At 36.1% G+C, this 18,171-nt stretch overlaps 1 protein-coding gene across 2 annotated transcripts in view; it reads left to right on the forward strand.

Annotated features, from left to right (window-relative positions):
* Positions 1–18,171, forward strand: part of RPS6KA3 (ribosomal protein S6 kinase A3) — a 110,202-nt gene that overhangs the window by 47,574 nt on the left and 44,457 nt on the right. For both annotated transcript variants that reach the window (XM_060002221.1, XM_060002222.1), the window contains exons 3-4: positions 8,283–8,399; positions 14,236–14,317. In XM_060002221.1, the coding sequence (XP_059858204.1) occupies positions 8,283–8,399; positions 14,236–14,317 (199 nt within the window). The remainder of the gene's footprint in view (positions 1–8,282; positions 8,400–14,235; positions 14,318–18,171) is intronic.

Below are 18,171 nucleotides of genomic sequence, written 5' to 3' on the forward strand. Positions count from 1 at the left end.
ACAGGTAAGCTTTGTTCAACTTCTTTAGAGACTAAAATGTTTCGGTTAGAGCTAAGTATAATTATACTAATTAAACAATTATTTCACTTTAATGTTCTTTCAAGAAGCTTTTCAAAATTCAAAACCAGTTCTTATAGAACATTTAAAGAATAATATTTCTATTTACTAAAATTAAGCCAGCTATTTGTATTATATATTTCAACTCTGTATATTTTGTAAACTTATTTTACATTGCCTTTTTAGTGCTAAAGTAATTTTTAATCTTGTTAGTGTTTGTAATTTTGTATAATAAAACAGATGACTGTAACTCTCAGTATTGAACTAGGCGTGAACAAAATTGTGAACCTGCTAATATTTAGGAGATTACTATGTAATAATAATGTAAGTAACATTTTGATGAGTAGGAGAATGTGTTATTTTAAACAGTCAAGAATTTAAAAACAGATTTTTGTTGAAATTGGTTCTTTAAAAACTTTGACGTTTTTAATCAATTATATTTAGCTTTAAGCAAGTAATTTTATCTTACAGTAGGCACACTTTTCAAAGCATAACTTTGTTAAAATGTGCTTAGTGAATGATAATTTGTATTGTATTTAATCTAAAATCCTGCCAAAATCAACTTGATATTTTGCCATGAGAATTGTGCTATCCTGCTGCTCTTTAAAGAGAATTAAATTTGTTGATCGGGATTCCCAATTGGGAGAAAACTCAGTGCTCTTTCCAGCAGTTATTGAAAATATTAGTCTGGAGAACTAGCAATGCTGTTTTCTCAAACATAGATTCAAGAAGCAGGCCTAGAATACTCTCTTAAAGAATTTGGCTAAATGAAAAATTCTGAATGTATTATTCATTAGCAAATCAAGTAAATCGGATTTGGTCAAATTGTAATCTAGAATAAATTAAAATGTGGTTTCTCACCATAGCTTGAATGACAAGACTAATTTTGTGTCACAGCCAAATAATTTTTATGTATCTTGATCATCAAAAAAAAATTAACATATCTTTTTCAAATTAAAAAAAGTATATTATTGAACTATAATTATCTATATAGAAAGCGATGCTTTATTCATTTTCCTTTTGGATTATATTTAAGAGGTAAATAAAATCTTATAATTTCATTTGTTGGGTCTTTTTTTTATGATAGGCCAAAAAATGGTTACGTATCTATGAGTAGAAAATACTTATTTATTGGCTTTTACTAAGGAATATTTAAATATTTTATTTTGAGCTTCAACAATATTTTCTGACATTAAAAACAATTTAAAAAATACAAATGCCTTAAGAACACACTTCCTGACTCAAGGGAGGGGAGGAAAAAGGAAATTATGTATACAAGGCAGGGCATAATGCCAAATGTTGAATCATTCTTTAAAATCAGTTAATGTCACCCAGTTTGTTTTCTTGATATTTGCATGTTACAGTATTAGGTTTTATATAACTCAGGTAAGCAGTGTCTGTTTCAGTCCCTTTTCTTTAATCCTTTTAAAAAACATTTTAAGAACAAAATTTTATATTTTCCCTTTCAACTTGAAAAGGAAACATTGAGTTAATTTTTTCCCGTTAATTTTTTCCCAGTAAGGGGTGAACCTCAAAGACCATTTAAGATGGAACCTATCAACCTTTTGTTGGTCCTGGGAAACAAATGAGGTGGCTTTCTCTGTGACTGGAGGAACAACAAAAGATCCACCTGTCCATGAATTTTCTTCTGCCATTTTTCTGTGATGTTTAAAATGATACTCTTTACAAATTCCTAAAATTATAGGGTTTTTTTGTTTTTCTGTTTTTTAATTTTTGGCTATGTTGGGTCTTCGTTGCTGCACACGGGCTTTCTGTAGTTGCGGCGAGCAGGGGCTACTCTTCGTTGCGGTGCACGGGCTTCTCATTGCGGTGGCTTCTTTTGTTGCGGAGCATGGGCTCTAGGTGCGCGGGCTTCAGTAGTTGTGGCCCACGGGCTCAGTAGTTGTGGCTCGCGGGCTCTAGAGCGCAGGCTCAGTAGTTGTGGTGCATGGGCTTAGTTGCTCCGCGGCATGTGGGATCTTCCCAGAGCAGGGATTGAACCCGTGTCCCCTGCATTGGCAGGCAGATTCTTAATCACTGCACCACCAGGGAAGTCCCATAGATATTTTTTAACTGAACTGACTTTGTTTTATCTATCAGGGTCATATCTCAACAAGTATTTTCCCAATAGTACATCTTTGAAGCCCTAGGTAAATTCCTAGAGAGCAGATACTCTTCTGTATCGTAGTTTTGCTAATACCTAGTGCAGTACCTGGCCCATAATCTGAATTGCCTTCTAACAAAAAGGAAAGAGCCTAAGAGAATATGTCATAGATCAGAAACACTTCCATCAGGACCAGGCAGTCAGGAAGAAGCAAAAGTACAAGAGCCTTATTATTATTATTATTATTATTAGGTCTCTCCCCAAAACAGCAAAGATTTTGGTCTGTTTCATTTATTGTATATCTCAGACAGCTAGAAGAGTGCCTGGCATGTATTAGGTGTTCAATAAATAAATGTTTAAATAGATGAACGAATGAATTTCCATTCATAGCTTGAGAGTATTGAACACCTCTGAGTTTGGTAACTGTGAGTACCAAATGTCTGAAAGTGCTGGGAATGTAGATGAAGGATACAGGGTTGTGATGTAGACCAGCTGGCAGCTTCACAATTTTGCCTACAGGTAGACCTTTATCTAGCAAATAAACGTAGACTTTGTAAAAATAAAAACATGGAATTTTTTATAACTTTTAAAAATACACAAAGTAAGTTTTTGTGGTAATGACTGGGCAGGTATCCATGTATCAGTTCAAGTACAATTGTGCCAGAAAATGTAAAAATGTTAGCTTCACAGAGTAATTGTAATGGATATAACTTACATCTCTGCTCTACTTCATTGATAAAATTCTTTTTCCATAAAATTACAGTTGCTTCACTGTATACTTACAGTCAAAAACACAACTTTACAAACTATCAAACTGTAGTTCTGTGTTGTCATGTGACAGATTTATTTCAGTAACAGGTGATTTAGTGACCTAAGGTAGGTTTGTCACAGGCAAATATCAGTCTGTCCTTGGTTATCAATGTCTTCAGAAATTTGATATCCCTCTCTGCATCCATCTCATTGGATTCCAGGTATGAGCTAGAAGGGCACATTGTTGCTTTCCTTTCTGTTGTCCAAGATTGCCCAAGCATTAGTATTATGTCCTAATTGAACCTCAAATTCATTTCGAAAATATTCATGGTCCCATAACTTGGAAAGACTGGTGACATAAAGCACAATTTGGGGATCAAGATACCAACCAAGGATATTGTGCCTATTATGCTACTGTGACTTCACATATACATAAAAGTAGATAGAAAATGGCTTGCTGATATGATTAGTAAAACTTTCAACTGGGAAGGAGCAGAAAAATGTGTTGGGGATAGTTTTTGCAAGTTTTTGCAACTTGGGCCATAGGCATTGATCTTTTCTCTCCACCCCCAAGAACATTTTTTGTATCCTCTGCATCCCAATTTAGAAAAAAGATTTTTAGAAGTCTAGTTACTATCCTCAAGGAGGTTTGGGATGATTGCATCCATTTTGGGGAGGAAGAGGTAGGGAGTGGAGGAAGGTGCTATTTAAAAAAAGAAAGAAATATTGAGAAAAGAAGCACTTGAAGATTTATTTTAAAATAAGATTTGCCAGGATAAAAAATTCAGTATGGGGGTGGGAAAATAAAGTCAAGGATGTCTCTCAGAAAAGAGACAGAAAATAGGAGGAAAAAAGATGAAAATTAAATTCCAGGCATACAGTATCCAGCTAATAGAGTTGTTGCAAAAAGAGAAACCCTGAAGAGTGGATGGAAGGAAATTATCAAAGAAATGTCAGAATTCCCCCAGAGGTAAAGAATTCACGTCTTTAGATTATAAAGGTTCACCAAGCATCTAGCATTCTGAAGGAAAGGAGACCATATTTATCTCACTTAGTGTGGAATTTCAGAAATACAAGGACAGAAAATTCTTAAAGTTTCCAGAAAGAAAAACCAGGTCACGTACCAAAAAGTGTATATCAGGCTAGCATCATCCAGCTCATCAGCAGTGCTGACTGCTAGAAGACAGTGGACGAATGGCGCCAACATTCTTGAGCAAGATTATTTTTATTCTAGAATTTGGTAGCAAGCCAAATTATACAAATGTGAAGACAAAATAGAGACATTTTCAGATGTGCAAGATCCAGAAAGTTTTCTTCCACATCACCTTTCTTTGGAAGTTACAAGGGAGTAGTCTAAGAAAGAAAGAGACATGGGAAACTGAAAATAGTGGATTCAACCAGGAAAGCACTGAAGATATATCCCGAGATAATATCTACGCAGCAAGGCCTAGAGAACAACCCATCCTGATGGGAGGGTAAGAGAGGGCTCTCAGAAGAATGGAAAGTATGGTAAAAATCTAAGACTTAAAGTCCCCTTGGATTGTCCCACAAGTCACTGTTAGGGGCCCATATGAAAGGAAATTTAATACACTTCCTAGCCTGCGTTTGAGCAAGATATTGTCATGAAAATGCTGCTGCTTATATAGGCTTTCAGCTTTGAGAATCAAGCTGTAGTGAGAGCATGAAGGATTTGGTTGCGGTTACAGGAGAGAATGTTAATTTTCTTAATAACCTTAAATATTAATAAAAATAAGCTATTAGCAGGTGGGGGGAAGTTTGAGGGAAAGAATGTATGGGCACTATTACCCTCCTTTTACAAAGTGAAGAATTAGGATTCTGTCTAAAACTTATAGAAAAAACAAGAAGTTTATGTGAAATTAATATAATTATCAAACAGTGGGGAGGAAGGTGATGGATGGAAGGGGCATAATATAAGTAAGTCCCTCATCTTTCTTATTTTTAAATCAATAGGTATTGTCTTAAAGTTAATAAACTGAGAAATGATCAAAGTAAGTGCAGAAAGAATTAAAATTTTTTTAAAACTTAGGTATGGGGGTGAGAAGAGACTTGCTTTTCACCATAAGCTATTCTACCACTATTTGATTTGTTACCCATGTGCATATATTACTTTGACTTTAAAAACAAAAAACTTAGGGAACAGGAAATAACCCAAGTTGACAGAAGGCTACGTGTAAGGGAATGTTGGGAAATAATACCAGAAAAGCAGGTTGAGACTATATTGTAGAAGGCCTCCAATGCCAAGGTAAAGCAGTGCATTTAATTTGGAAAAACTTGGAGGAGTTTTTGAGCAGTCTGGGCATGTAACTGGAGCTGTCTACTTTCAGAAAATGAATTTGTCAGGAGGATGGATTGGAGTGGCAGTGGCAGAAAGGGGCATTAGGAGTGACCAAGCTAGTTTCAATTTCCTGCAGGAAAGGTAACGAAGGATTACAGCAGGACGATGTTACTGGAAATAGAATGAAAGGTATTCCCAGAACCAAGCTTGATACATAATAGGTGCTTAAGTGTGTTTATTGAATGAAGGGATCAAAGGGAGACTCTACATTTTTTAGTAATTTTTTGACATGAAAGGAAGGATAGTCATCAAAGATGAAATCTTTCTTGAATAGTAACTGCTGTTTATTTTGAGATCCATGGCCTGATTGTAGCTCACACTGTGAGAGTAAGGCTTGATGCTGTATGCCTGTGACAAAATGCAGAACGGTTATAATTCAGTAGTCCTTCCTTGCCTATGTTGCATCTTTATTTGTGACAGACAATTGTAGTAGGTATTTGCTATGAAATATAAGATGAAATAATGTTGCAGCCTAATGAATTACATCCCACTTAACCCAAGAAAGAAAAGTGGTAAAATATATAGAACATTACAGGGTATAGTTCTTCACAGCGTCATGATATAAGGGCGTAAATAGCCATTAGATTTCAGTTAGGCTCTTGAACAGTTCGTTTTTCCCACAGGAGGCACGCTGGCACATGCTGGAATCCAACCCATGAACTTAGCCTCATGAGTTCAAGTCTGTTATCAATTAGTCTTCAAAGTTTGATGTGACAGCACTTTAGGGTACAGAAAAGAAAGAGGAGAACTTCTTTATAGTTTCATTTCCATGTATAATGTATATAATTTAGTAATACAAAAAGTATATAATTTATAAGTATATATATAATTTAGTAATACAAAAAGTATATATAAGCCAATAAGTATACAAATATTGGGTATATGCTATTTTTTTTTATTAATAATGGTGTACTACCAAAAGTTCAGAGACCACTTCACTAATCAGTTTAGCTAACTGACCGAAGAGATACAGACCAGTTACAAAGGCCAGGGGAATAAGTCTGTATGTTACTGTCATTGATCTTGGATGGGGAACCACCAAGAGCCTCATGACAGTCTCAATGTGGTGTAATGCTAAGATCCTTGTTTTAGAAGTTGTTAGAAGTCAGAAAACCTGGAATTGGGCCCTAAGTCTGCCAGTTACTAGTTTGTGATCTTTACTTGATCTCTTTAAACTTCAGACTGTAGAATATTCAGACCATTTTACCTTTAAAATTTCTAATGGTGAATGGGGGAGTCTGTAGAGAGTTCTGAAATGTTTTTGCTTGCTTTGGGGTATACTCTGTGTTATCATTAGCCCTCTCTAATACTGATATGTAGTCAAAGATTTGCATGAAGCATAAATAGAAAAGGTGAAAAAAACACCTAACCCGGGCTTGATACATGTTAGGTATTTAATAAATAGTTGCTGGATTTTAATCTGAATCTTTCTTACTTAATCAATCCCACATATACATTGTTCTTTGAAATTTTTTTTTTTAGAGAATTTGGTAATTTGCTTCCTTTCTTTCCTAATGCGCCTAGGAACAGCTATCACTCTCAAGACCTTGTACACATTGGTCTCATTTGGAGAGAAGGGGTGCCCAGGAAGGAGTCAGCTAATGTTTGATTCTACCCTAATGCCTATTGCATAGGATCATTGTGAGAATTAAATGAGATAATGCATATGGAATTACAAAATAAAAGACTAAACCATATTAGGGGATTGTTTTATTATTGTTGTCAAAGTTCCAGGAAAGTCCAAAATGATTAAGCTGCCTTAGTAGAACATTCTACAAACTACAGCTTCTGTCTTACAGAGTAAATTGGTGGGCCTGGATTTCTTTTCTGTTCTCTTATAGGAGCTTTTTTTCCTTTTACTACTCATTTTCAAAAGCTACCACATTAGGATATCCTTGGTATATCTTTTTGAGAAATCTTTGTAATTCCTTATATTGCCAGCCTTCTGTGTCTCAGAGAATGTTATTTGAGTTCAAGCATTTATATGGAATACAATGGTAATAAAAATAATGAATTATTTATGTTTGTATAACACATTTAGATTCTACTCATAGTACGTATGCACTAGAAAAAACATTATAGGCAAAAAAAAAAGAAAAGATAGTCTTTGACAGGCTTATGTTTCTTGTTTTGTTGGGTTTTGTTTTATTGTCGTAGTTTTGGGCTGATAAAGTACATGTCTTGATTATTGAATAAATAAGGTGTACTTAATCTGCTGATCTCAGGGTAATAAAGTAATTGAAATTCTATGTTTACTTACATGTATTTTCAACCTTTCTCTTCTGACACCTTCTCTCAGGTATAGTAAAGCATCCACATTCTTTAAGTATCCTTCTCTTAACTCTAAGACCTTCTACTTTTCCATCATGCTGAACATGTTTTTTCTGTCTAATCCTCCATCCAAATGTTAAATCTTTTTTGATTTTGTGTTTTAGAGTTATTCCTTTCTCCCATCTCAGATCTCAGGTAGTCCTAGAAACAGAAAGTAACTTAGATATTTCAAACACAGTAAACTTCAGCAGGCTAATTCAAACGGCCTTGCTGAGGGTAGAAATCTCCACGTTGACCCTGGAATATTTTTCAACCCCTCTCCCCAATAATCAGGTTTTGTTGTGTATAGTGTTGGTTCTACCTAATACAGTCACATATCAGAGCACACCAGATTACTCTGATCTGTTTTCAGACTTCTTTACACACTCTGCCCTCACCCCATGAAACTAATCATTCTGATTATCTCCAATAGGAAGAGTGAAGACTTGAAAGTATTCAGAACTAATGTTATGTAGAGGTTAAACTGGCCTATGTGGTTGGCTGGTATTATTCTTTCTCTGGCATTTAACTTGAAAGTATATTTGCTTGGCATGTGTTCTCTTTTTACTTGGTGGGTCAGTAAAGGTGGTTTGTGTATGTTAATTTGAGGATTTCTAATATGATACAATAAATTTACATTGCTTGATTTATAGCCAGAGGAAGTAGCTCTAACTCTGTTTTATCCCCTTATATTTGCATCAACAGGAAGAAGGCAGTATCAAAGAAATTGCAATCACACATCATGTAAAGGAAGGACATGAAAAGGCAGATCCTTCCCAGTTTGAACTTTTAAAAGTACTAGGGCAGGGATCATTTGGAAAGGTAAGCCATGAATATGTGCTTTTTAAAAAGTTGCTTTTTGGAATTCATATATATTTCATACAAATGGGGAACAGAAATATTTTATGAAATACTACTGATCTCCCTACAATGCAGTATTTTCTGTGTTTTTACAATTCTCACTATCAATAAGTGTGACAAAGTGAATAAAGTCATTCAGAAGTACAATGGGAACTTTCATAATTTGGCAGTGTTCACTTCATATTCATTTTATCTTCAAGACTATATGACGTCTCTAATGGCACTTTTTTTTTTTTTTTTTTTTTTTTTTTTTTTTGCGGTACGCGTGCCTCTCACTGTTTTGGCCTCTCCCTTTGCGGAGCACAGGCTCCGGACACGCAGGCTCAGCGGCCATGGCTCACGGGCCCAGCCGCTCCACGGCATGTGGGATCTTCCCGGACCGGGGCACGAACCCGTGTCCCCTGCATTGGCAGGTGGACTCTCAACCACTGCGCCACCAGGGAAGCCCTAATTGCACTTCCTGAATGATTAAAAAATCACAAAATGTTCCCGTGACACACTGGCCTCTTTTTGAGTCTTCATGTAGAATTGGAAGGTGATCTTACAATACATTATAACAGTGCATCTCAATCTTTCCTCCAGAGTACCCCTAATACCAGCAGAAAGCAAATAGGTACTCCCAAGGAAATAGGGTGGGGGGTTACCACTACATGTACGAAATTTGGGGGACTTATAGCTTGTCTTTAAAATGAACTCAAAGGCTGCATTCTATTCAGTGATATCTGTGTCTGGTTTTTGTTTTTTTTTAATTAATTAATTAATTTATTTATGGCTGTGTTGCGTCTTCGTTTCTGTGCGAGGACTTTCTCTAGTTGCGGCGAGCGGGGGCCTCTCACTGTCGCAGCCTCTCTTGTTGCGGAGCACAGGCTCCAGATGCTCAGGCTCAGTAGTTGTGGCTCATGGGCCCAATTGCTCCCTGGCGTGTGGGATCCTCCCAGACCAGGGCTCGAACCCGTGTCCCCTGCATTGGCAGACAGCTTCTCAACCACTGCGCCACAAGGGAAGCCCCTCTGTGTCTGTTTTTAATATCCAAAAATATTTCTCAACTATTTCCCAAATCCACCAACTAAAATTGCAACATCTTTATCATTTTTCAAGTATTCCTTGTCCCCCTGCTGCATACCTCAGGAGCGCTTCCTGTACTCCATTTTGAGAAGTACAGCATTATAATCACTACTACTTGATCTATCTAGTCCATTTCTCAGCAAGAGGAACGTTCTGAGATTGCATTCAGCTTTCACAGTGCAGTGCTTCCTTGCCACCTCTCTGTGAGGAAGCATTTGAAGATAGACTTTGCAAGCTTCAAAACAACACCCGTTTTGCTCTCTTGTGTATTTTAACGGGACTGTTTAGCAATTCTTGGCTAACATAGGTAATCTGTTACAGCTGTTAACCTCTTTCAAGCCCAAAGTGATATTTTTAATCCAGATATAGATTAAGTAGCCAAAAGAAGATAATGGTTGCAAGTTTGAGCTCTAGGTCAGCCAGACGTGGATTCTAGTTTTGTTTCGTTTTTTCTGCTTAATTGCTATGTGCACTTGAGCAAGTTACTTAACCTCTTGGAGCCCCATTTTCCTCTTCTAGGCAGTCATTAGGTATTGAAGTTCTCAGGTTCCATTCTAGGCTCCCTTCTCACTCTATACTCCCTACTAATTAATTTCTTTATGCCCACTATCTTAATAAAACCCACATACAGCTGATGTAACAGATTTATATCTCCAATCTAGATTGTGACTCTAAACTCTGAACTGTATGTACAGCTACTTATTTTTTCCTCTTTGCATGCCCCAAAGTCAGTTTAAACTCAACATATCTAAGACCAAACTCATGATTTTCCCCTAACCCCCAAACCTCTATTTCATTTTTCTCTATTACTATGAATGACTTCTGGTTAAGCAAGCCAGAAACTTGAGAGGCATTCTTGACATATCCTTCTAGTCCCCGCCCTTCCCTCTCCCCCCACCCCCACCAATCTGATCCATTGACAAGTTATGCTGATTTAGTGAAGATTTCTCAAATCATGCCTGTTCTCTCCTTCTCCCTGCCACTTCTCCAGTCTGTGCCACCACCATTTCTCCTTGGCCTATTGAAGGAGGCTCCTACCTTGGGCTTCCCAAATTTATTTTTGCCTCAAGCCCTTATTTATCAATACATGACAGCCAACAAGAGCTAGTCTTATACTCCATCCACTTAACCCTTTAGAGGCCTCCCTTTGCTTTTAGGAGAAAGACAAATTCTTAAGATGGCTGAGGAGCCCCTCAGTCTGCCCCCTAGCTACCTCATCAACATCAGTTTATATACTTTTCACTGCCTGTGTTCTGGCCACATTGGCCTTCTTTTTTAATCCATAAGCAAAAGCCTTTTGCACATGCTGTTCCCTCTGCCTGAAAAACACTGCCCCACCCCCATCCCTTCCTCCTCTGGTTGGCTCCTCTTAAGCTTAGGATCTCAAAGAAGTCTTCCCAGCCATCCTGACCTAGGTCATATTTGTCTATTTTTACCGTCTCAGAACATTACATACCTCATCTTCACAGCACTAACCTCAGTTGCAGTTTTTTGTTTGTGTAATTATTTGTTTATTGGCTGTCTCCGCCACTAGACTATATGTTCCATGAGTGCAGGGGCCATGTATGCCTTGAACCATGTCTCAGCATGGAACCAGTAGCACGGTACCTAACATATAGTTCTGGAAAGAATTAATGAGTAAATAATAGTCCTGCCGTCATAGGGTAGTAGTAAGAATTAAATGATATAAGGCCAAGCACATAATATCTGCTATGAGATTGTATTATCATGCAATTTATTACGGATAAACCAAAATAGATGGATTTATTTCTACACATTATATTTTCAGGGAACATAATATTGAAGTTTCCAGGAGTTAGCATGCTTCTCCCTTTATTTCTTTAAAAGTAACTTAAATACCTTACTATAAATAGCAAACATTAAAAATAGGGCGTCTCCTTTCTTACTCATCCTCAAAAGCCAGTCTCAGCCAAGGAAACAGGGATGACCTGTCACAGCCTAGAATAGCTTCATGAGGGATTCGAAAAGTCAGAAGTGCTGGTGGGGGAAGATCTGATGGCATCTGGGACTGCTGCTGCTCCTGCTGCGCTTGACTGGTGACCAGCCAGAGGCAACAGATTGAGTGCCCTGAGCAGAAGCACAGAACTGGGTGGCTGGCCCGATTCTTATCCCAATACCTCCACTGTGACACTGCGTTAATTATTTAACATCTCAAAGCCCTAGCTATAAAATAGGCATTGCTTAGTAGGCCTGCCTCCCAAAATTATCATGATGATGCATTACAAATGCTTGTGAAGGTCCTTTGCAAAAACTAAGATGTGCTGAAAAGTATCAAGAGGGTGCTTTCAAAGTAGGGTGAAGAAAGTTTGAACCCATGAGGAGAATTTTTCTTGTAGAATAGTATGAAGAAGCTTGATTAGGGAATCTTAAGAATGAATGAATAATAAATATCAGGTAAATCCTAATTATCCCCACCTAGTTAGAATTTATTTCAGTTCAAAAATATTCATAATCTCTGATTGCCTTTAATTTTTAAACATCATTCCATCTTAGGAACAACCCTGATTGAGAATACACTTTTCGCTCCCTAGGTTGGCTCACTGCTAACTGGCTAAAAGGAAGTTTCACCATGGGCCACGGTGAAGGGGGACAATGGGTGTAATTTGGGGAGAGAAACACACCCTGCATCAGGGTTTCTGTGCACATTGTGGCACTTTTCACTGGACGTGAGGTCACTGACCATTGTCTTCGGCACAATTTCTCGAAGTGAGGAACTCTGCCTTGCCCTAGAATCAGTTGAATGAATCATTTTTTTATTTTGTGCTAATAGCCTAGTGTGCTAATGCAGGTAATAGAGAGCTGACCCTAGAGTTAATTCTTGATTGTAATTGAGTCTCTTCTTACCATCTGTGGCAGCTCAGTAGCACTGCTAGGAAAGAATGGGTAGGAGAAAAAAAGTTGAAATTCAGGTCCATTTAGCAAGTCTGTGTAAAGGTTTGCTGGAAAAGATAATGAAACTAATGGTCAAAATGAGTAGAGGGGATTTATTGATAGTTTGGTATTGTATTAGACAAGTTATAGCATGACCGTGAGTTATTTAGAGCAGACTTTATTCATTTTGTATAAATCCCACACTATATTTTGAAAACAGCCAAAAATATTTGGAAAATCAAGATACTCAGTAACATACCTGGGAATTGCTTGCTTTTTTTTTTTTTTTTTTTTTTGCCACACCACACGGCCTGCGGGGTCTTAGTTCCCCAACCAGGGATCGAACCCGCACCCCTCCTGCAGTGGAAGTGCAATAGTGTCTCATCACTGGACCGCCAGGGAATTCCCCTGGGAATTGTATTCTTAATATTTAGGTATATGTGTGTATTTGATTTTTAAAAGATGGGGAGGCAGGGTTTCGACTTAATTTACATTAAATAGTTGTGAGTAAATTTCTTCAGTATAAGTGTTTTAAATTGTTTTGCCCAAATCAAAACTACAGTGAGGTATCACCTCTCACCAGTCAGAATGGCCATCATTAAAAAGCCTACAAATAACAAATGCTGGAGAGGATGTGCAGAAAAGGGAACCCTCCTACACTATTGATGGGAATGTAAATTGGTGTAGCCACTATGGAAAACAGTGTGGGGGTTCCTTAAAAAACTAAAAATAGAGTTGCCATATGATCCAGCAATCTCACTCCTGGGCATATATCTGGAGAAAACTCTAATTTGAAAAGATGCATGCACCCCAGTGTTCATAACACTATTTACAATAGCCAAGACACGGAAGCAACCTAAATGTCCATTAAGAGATGAATTGATAAAGAAGGTGTGGTGCACATATACAATGGAATACTACTCAGCCAAAAAAAAAGAATAAAATAATGCCATTTGCAGCAACATGGATGGACCTAGAGATTGTCACACTGAGTGAAGTCAGAAAGACAAATACCTTATTATATCACTTGTATGTGGAATCTAAAATATGACACAAATCAACATATCTACGAAACAAAAACAGACTCACAGATATAGAGAACAGACTTGTGGTTACGAAAGGGGAAAGAGGATAAAGGAGGGATAGATTAGGAGTTTGGGATTAGCAGATACAAACTGCTGTATATAAAATAGGTAAACAACAAGGTCCTACTGTATAGGGAACTATATTCAGTATCCTGTAATAAACCATAATGAAAAAGAATATATATATATATTTATATATATAACTGAATCACTTTGCTGTACACCAGAAACTAACACAGCATTGTAAATCATCTATACTAAAATTAAAAAATAAAAATAAATTGTTCTGCCCAGCAATGAGAAATTGTGGAGTTTTCATACATAGAAAAGACTATCAACAGAATTGAATCAACAGAAAATTGTGGTCAAGGGGAACTTCTGTATTAAAGTTTTTATGGAATCAGAATTTTTGTTTTGTTAGAAGCAGAGCAATCACCACCTGTGTTATACTTTAAACATGTTAGACTTTTCTCTAATTGCTTCATAGTTTAAAGATTTTTGTTTCTGTCTTACATGTTACATGGTCTTTGGGAATTGGCAAACAACAACAAAAAATGTATTCACTTATATTGACACCCAAAGTTATAACCAGTGTTTACAACTCACTATATTTATAATTGGTAATATTTTAAGGAAAATAGTTAATGTATCAGAGTCTTTCTAATAATAAGCTATATTACAGTAGGGGGTCTTATTTTAGCAATAGTATAGTTCATGATACTTTGTAAGACTTATTTTCTCTTATTTAAATACAGGTTTTCTTAGTCAAAAAAATCTCAGGCTCTGATGCTAGACAGCTTTACGCCATGAAAGTATTGAAGAAGGCCACATTGAAAGGTAAGTGCTACTGCTATTTGTAGTGTTCGCGTAGTATGAACAAACTGAAAAATCTGAATAGGTCTCATGTGACTCCTAGGCCAGTTACTTAAATTCAGAATCTGTTCCCGTTACTGTCTTTAAATTTGGACTTTCTTTTAGTGGATTTTTCCTACAAGGCTAGGAATCATATAACTAGTGAGAATGGGAGTTGCCATGCTTTAAAAGAACTATTATAAATTCTTCTTGGGCTTTAGGCAAGTAGAAGTTTAGAATTTTAAAACTAGGTTTGATGCATCTTCCAGTTCATATTATTATTTTAATGTTTTGAAAACTTACTGATTTATGATGCAAAATAGCTTTTATTCTAAGGACTTTATCATTTTGACTTCTGGTCTCCAAATAAGTTTTTATTCTAAGCCTCTGATTTTGAAAAATCTAATGTCAGATTTGGCTCTTATAGGTAAACAGTCACTTAGAAAAAATTGTACATAGATTTTTAAATACTTAGATCTTCCTTTTTTAAAGTAGTATCAGTTATTTTACCACATAACCTCTAATTATTTTGTGTGTTGATTGCTGACATCTCTTTTTTTCCTCTTCAACGTACCTGTATTTTCTAAAGGTTTTGAAATATTCTGGAAGGAATATCTGTGATGATCACTTATTATTTCTGATGTTATTTTTCCCAATTAGTAACTCACACTGGATATTATCATCGTTTCAAGAAATTTCACCTTCCTCTATAAACACCATCCTTTGCCTCTGTTCTCTTGCTCCCTTCCTGAATGTATTTTCTTTCCTATCCAGTCTCCACCTCTGGGCATACTACTTACTTGATTCTTGCTAGGGCCAGGAAATTAAATTATATCCTCAGTGCCCTACTCTACATCACTACTTTTATAATTTTATACTCATGAATTCCATGTTATAAAGCTGCATAGATGGAACTTATTTGAGAGTTCATTTACAAAAGCAACAAAAATAGTTTTTTTCATGTATATGACAGGATTTGTGTTGTGCATAGTATATGTAAAGGAAACTATGAACTCTGAGAAACCTGAAAGATATTGGGAAAGGAAATACATGCCCAATTCCTTTTAGAGAAGGCTGTTAAGACTCTTAGTATTCCTCTAATCATCCAGTTAGCTCCATATCCTCAAGATTCCTGTTGCATTTTCCTTGAAATATTGAAAATTTCACTTGAAAACATACGCCTCAAAGAGTATTCTAAAAAAGAAGAATGAGAAAGGAACAAGTTTTATCAGGTTTAAGGCTTATTAAAAGCAGTAATAATTCATTGTGTTTTGGGGGAGAATAATACAGGCATATAAACCAGTGGAACAAAACAGTACAAAAGTATTATATATTAAAGTTTCATGTATTTGTTACAAAAATATTGAGTAAGTGCTGTGCTGTATGACAAAGCAGGTGGCCAGAACAATGGGAAATTAAATACTGATTTTTTAAATTTTGTTTGAAATACTTATGAACAACCTGCAAAAAAACTAGAGTCTTCTCTTAAACCATATACCATAATAAACAATCTAACTGAATTTTACAACTTAACACATCCTAGGAAACTTGTGAAGAGATATTGAGCAAAGCACAAATTACAAACAAATTGACAGTACAAAAACTTTTGGCCTTTTGTACAGTGAAAAATAGTATAAATAGGAAATCAGGAAATTATTTGCCTCAAATATTACAAAATATTAATATATAAGGAATTTAGTAAAAGGCTCCTACTGGCCAAATCTAGGACAGTTTAAACATTGCAGTAATTAATGACAGTGATCGATTACAACCCACTGAATAAAGAATCCATGCGTTAATCCATAAATTAATGGAGAACAAGGGAAAGCTCTTCCTTACAATGGAATTCCAACTAATAAATGTAAAAGGAATGATTGAGTTAGGAGTTCCTAAGAAATAACTTTACAACCTCCACCTAAAGGGTTTTAGAATACATTTTTATGCAAGGGGATAAAATAAATAACATTTGGGGAAATGTCCCAGTTTTCTGATAAATGCATATAAAATAATGAGTTATTTCATATAATGGCAACATAAGTTAGAAAGCGGTTTTGCAATAAGTACAACGAACCATTATTGCTGCTAAAGTAACCTAAGGAAATAATCTCAAAGAAGGATTTTGTGTACTTGAAAATTTTCATTGCAACATTATTTAGAATATCGAGAATTTAGAAATCTTATAAATATTGAATGTTTAGAAAAGTATGGTATGCCACTTAATAGAATATTATTTAAATGAAATATTTCAAATATCATAAAAATGAATGTAACAAAAATTTGTAAGTGAACATTATAACGAATTTGGCTACCACAAGTATGTAAAATTATATAGATGTTAGCGATATAAGAGACCATAGAAAAGTGAAGCTACTTGACATATTGGAATTATAGACTGCTGGTGTGTTCTTAAATTTTATTTTTATTTTTATCAAAGTAACATGTGTATAGAGTCTTATAAAATAGCAGTGCTTTTCCTACCCTTCTCCCTATCCCAGTTCTTGACCCCCAGAGACAATGACTTCCGTCTCTTTAGCTGCTGCTTCTGCCTTTTACCTCCACATTCAATATTCTTATATTGTAATTCTTTGATTGTTTTCATTTTGGAGACATAATCTTTTGACTTCCTACCATGGAAGATTAGGATTTAGTTCTCTTACACACAGTTTCCCTTTTCATGTCCTCCTAGTAATGTTTTCATAATGCTTTATACAAATTGTTCCTGTACTGAAGTCACATATCCTTCACATCTTTGCTGTATTAGATCTCCTTTCCTAAATTCTGTACCTACCTTTTTCTCAGTTTACTTTCTAGTTTTGCTGAAACACATCTTCTAGTAGCTACTTTAGAAAGGCTGAATGGATGGTAAATTTTTTGTAACTACATGTCTGAAAATGCCTTTATTCTGCCCCTCACTTAATTTATAATTTGATTGGACGTAAAATTCTAGATCAGAAATAATTTTCCCTCAGATATTTGAAGGCATTGTTTCCATTGTCTTCCAGCTTCCTGTGTTGCAATTATGAAATTTATTACCATTATGGTTCCCAGTCCTTTGTGTATAAGCTGCTTTTCCTCCTTAGAAGTCTTTAGAATCAAGCTACTCTTTATCCCTGGTGTTCTGAAATTTGTATAATGGTATTTCTTTAGTGTGGATTTTTAAAATTCATCATACCAGATATGGGGTGGTCTCTTTCAATCTAGAAACTCATTTCTTCAGTTCTGGGAAAGTAGTTTGTCATTTCTTCTCCATTTTATAACTGCTACTCTTTGGATATTTTGAACCTCCTGGGTCGTTGCCTAATTTTTATTTTTTTTCCATCCTATTTTCCATTTTTGTCTTTTTTTCCTGTTTCCTAGGAAATTTTATCATCTATCTTCCAACCCTTCTATTAACTTCATGTTTCTACCATTATTTTTAATTTCCTAGATTTTCCTTGTTCTCTAATTATTCCTTTTTTTTTTTTTTTTTTTTTTGCGGTACGCGGGCCTCTCACCGTTGGGGCCCCTCCCGCCGCGGAGCACAGGCTCCGGACGCGCGGGCCCAGCAGCCATGGCTCATGGGCCCAGCCGGACCGGGGCACGAACCCGTGTCCCCTGCATCGGCAGGCGGACTCTCAACCACTGCGCCACCAGGGAAGCCCTAATTATTACATTTTTAAAAACTTTTTATTATGGAAAGTGTCAAACATCTACAGAAAGAAACAGAAAATATAGAGAAGCCCCATATACCCTTCTTTTTCCTTCAACATTTATCAACTCATAATCAATCTTTTTTTATCTGTGTTCTCTCCCTTCCCCTCTTTTGATATTTTGAAGCAAATCCCAGACATTGTATAATT

Source organism: Delphinus delphis, chromosome X (assembly GCF_949987515.2).
Source record: "Delphinus delphis chromosome X, mDelDel1.2, whole genome shotgun sequence".
Lineage (NCBI taxonomy): Eukaryota > Metazoa > Chordata > Mammalia > Artiodactyla > Delphinidae > Delphinus > Delphinus delphis.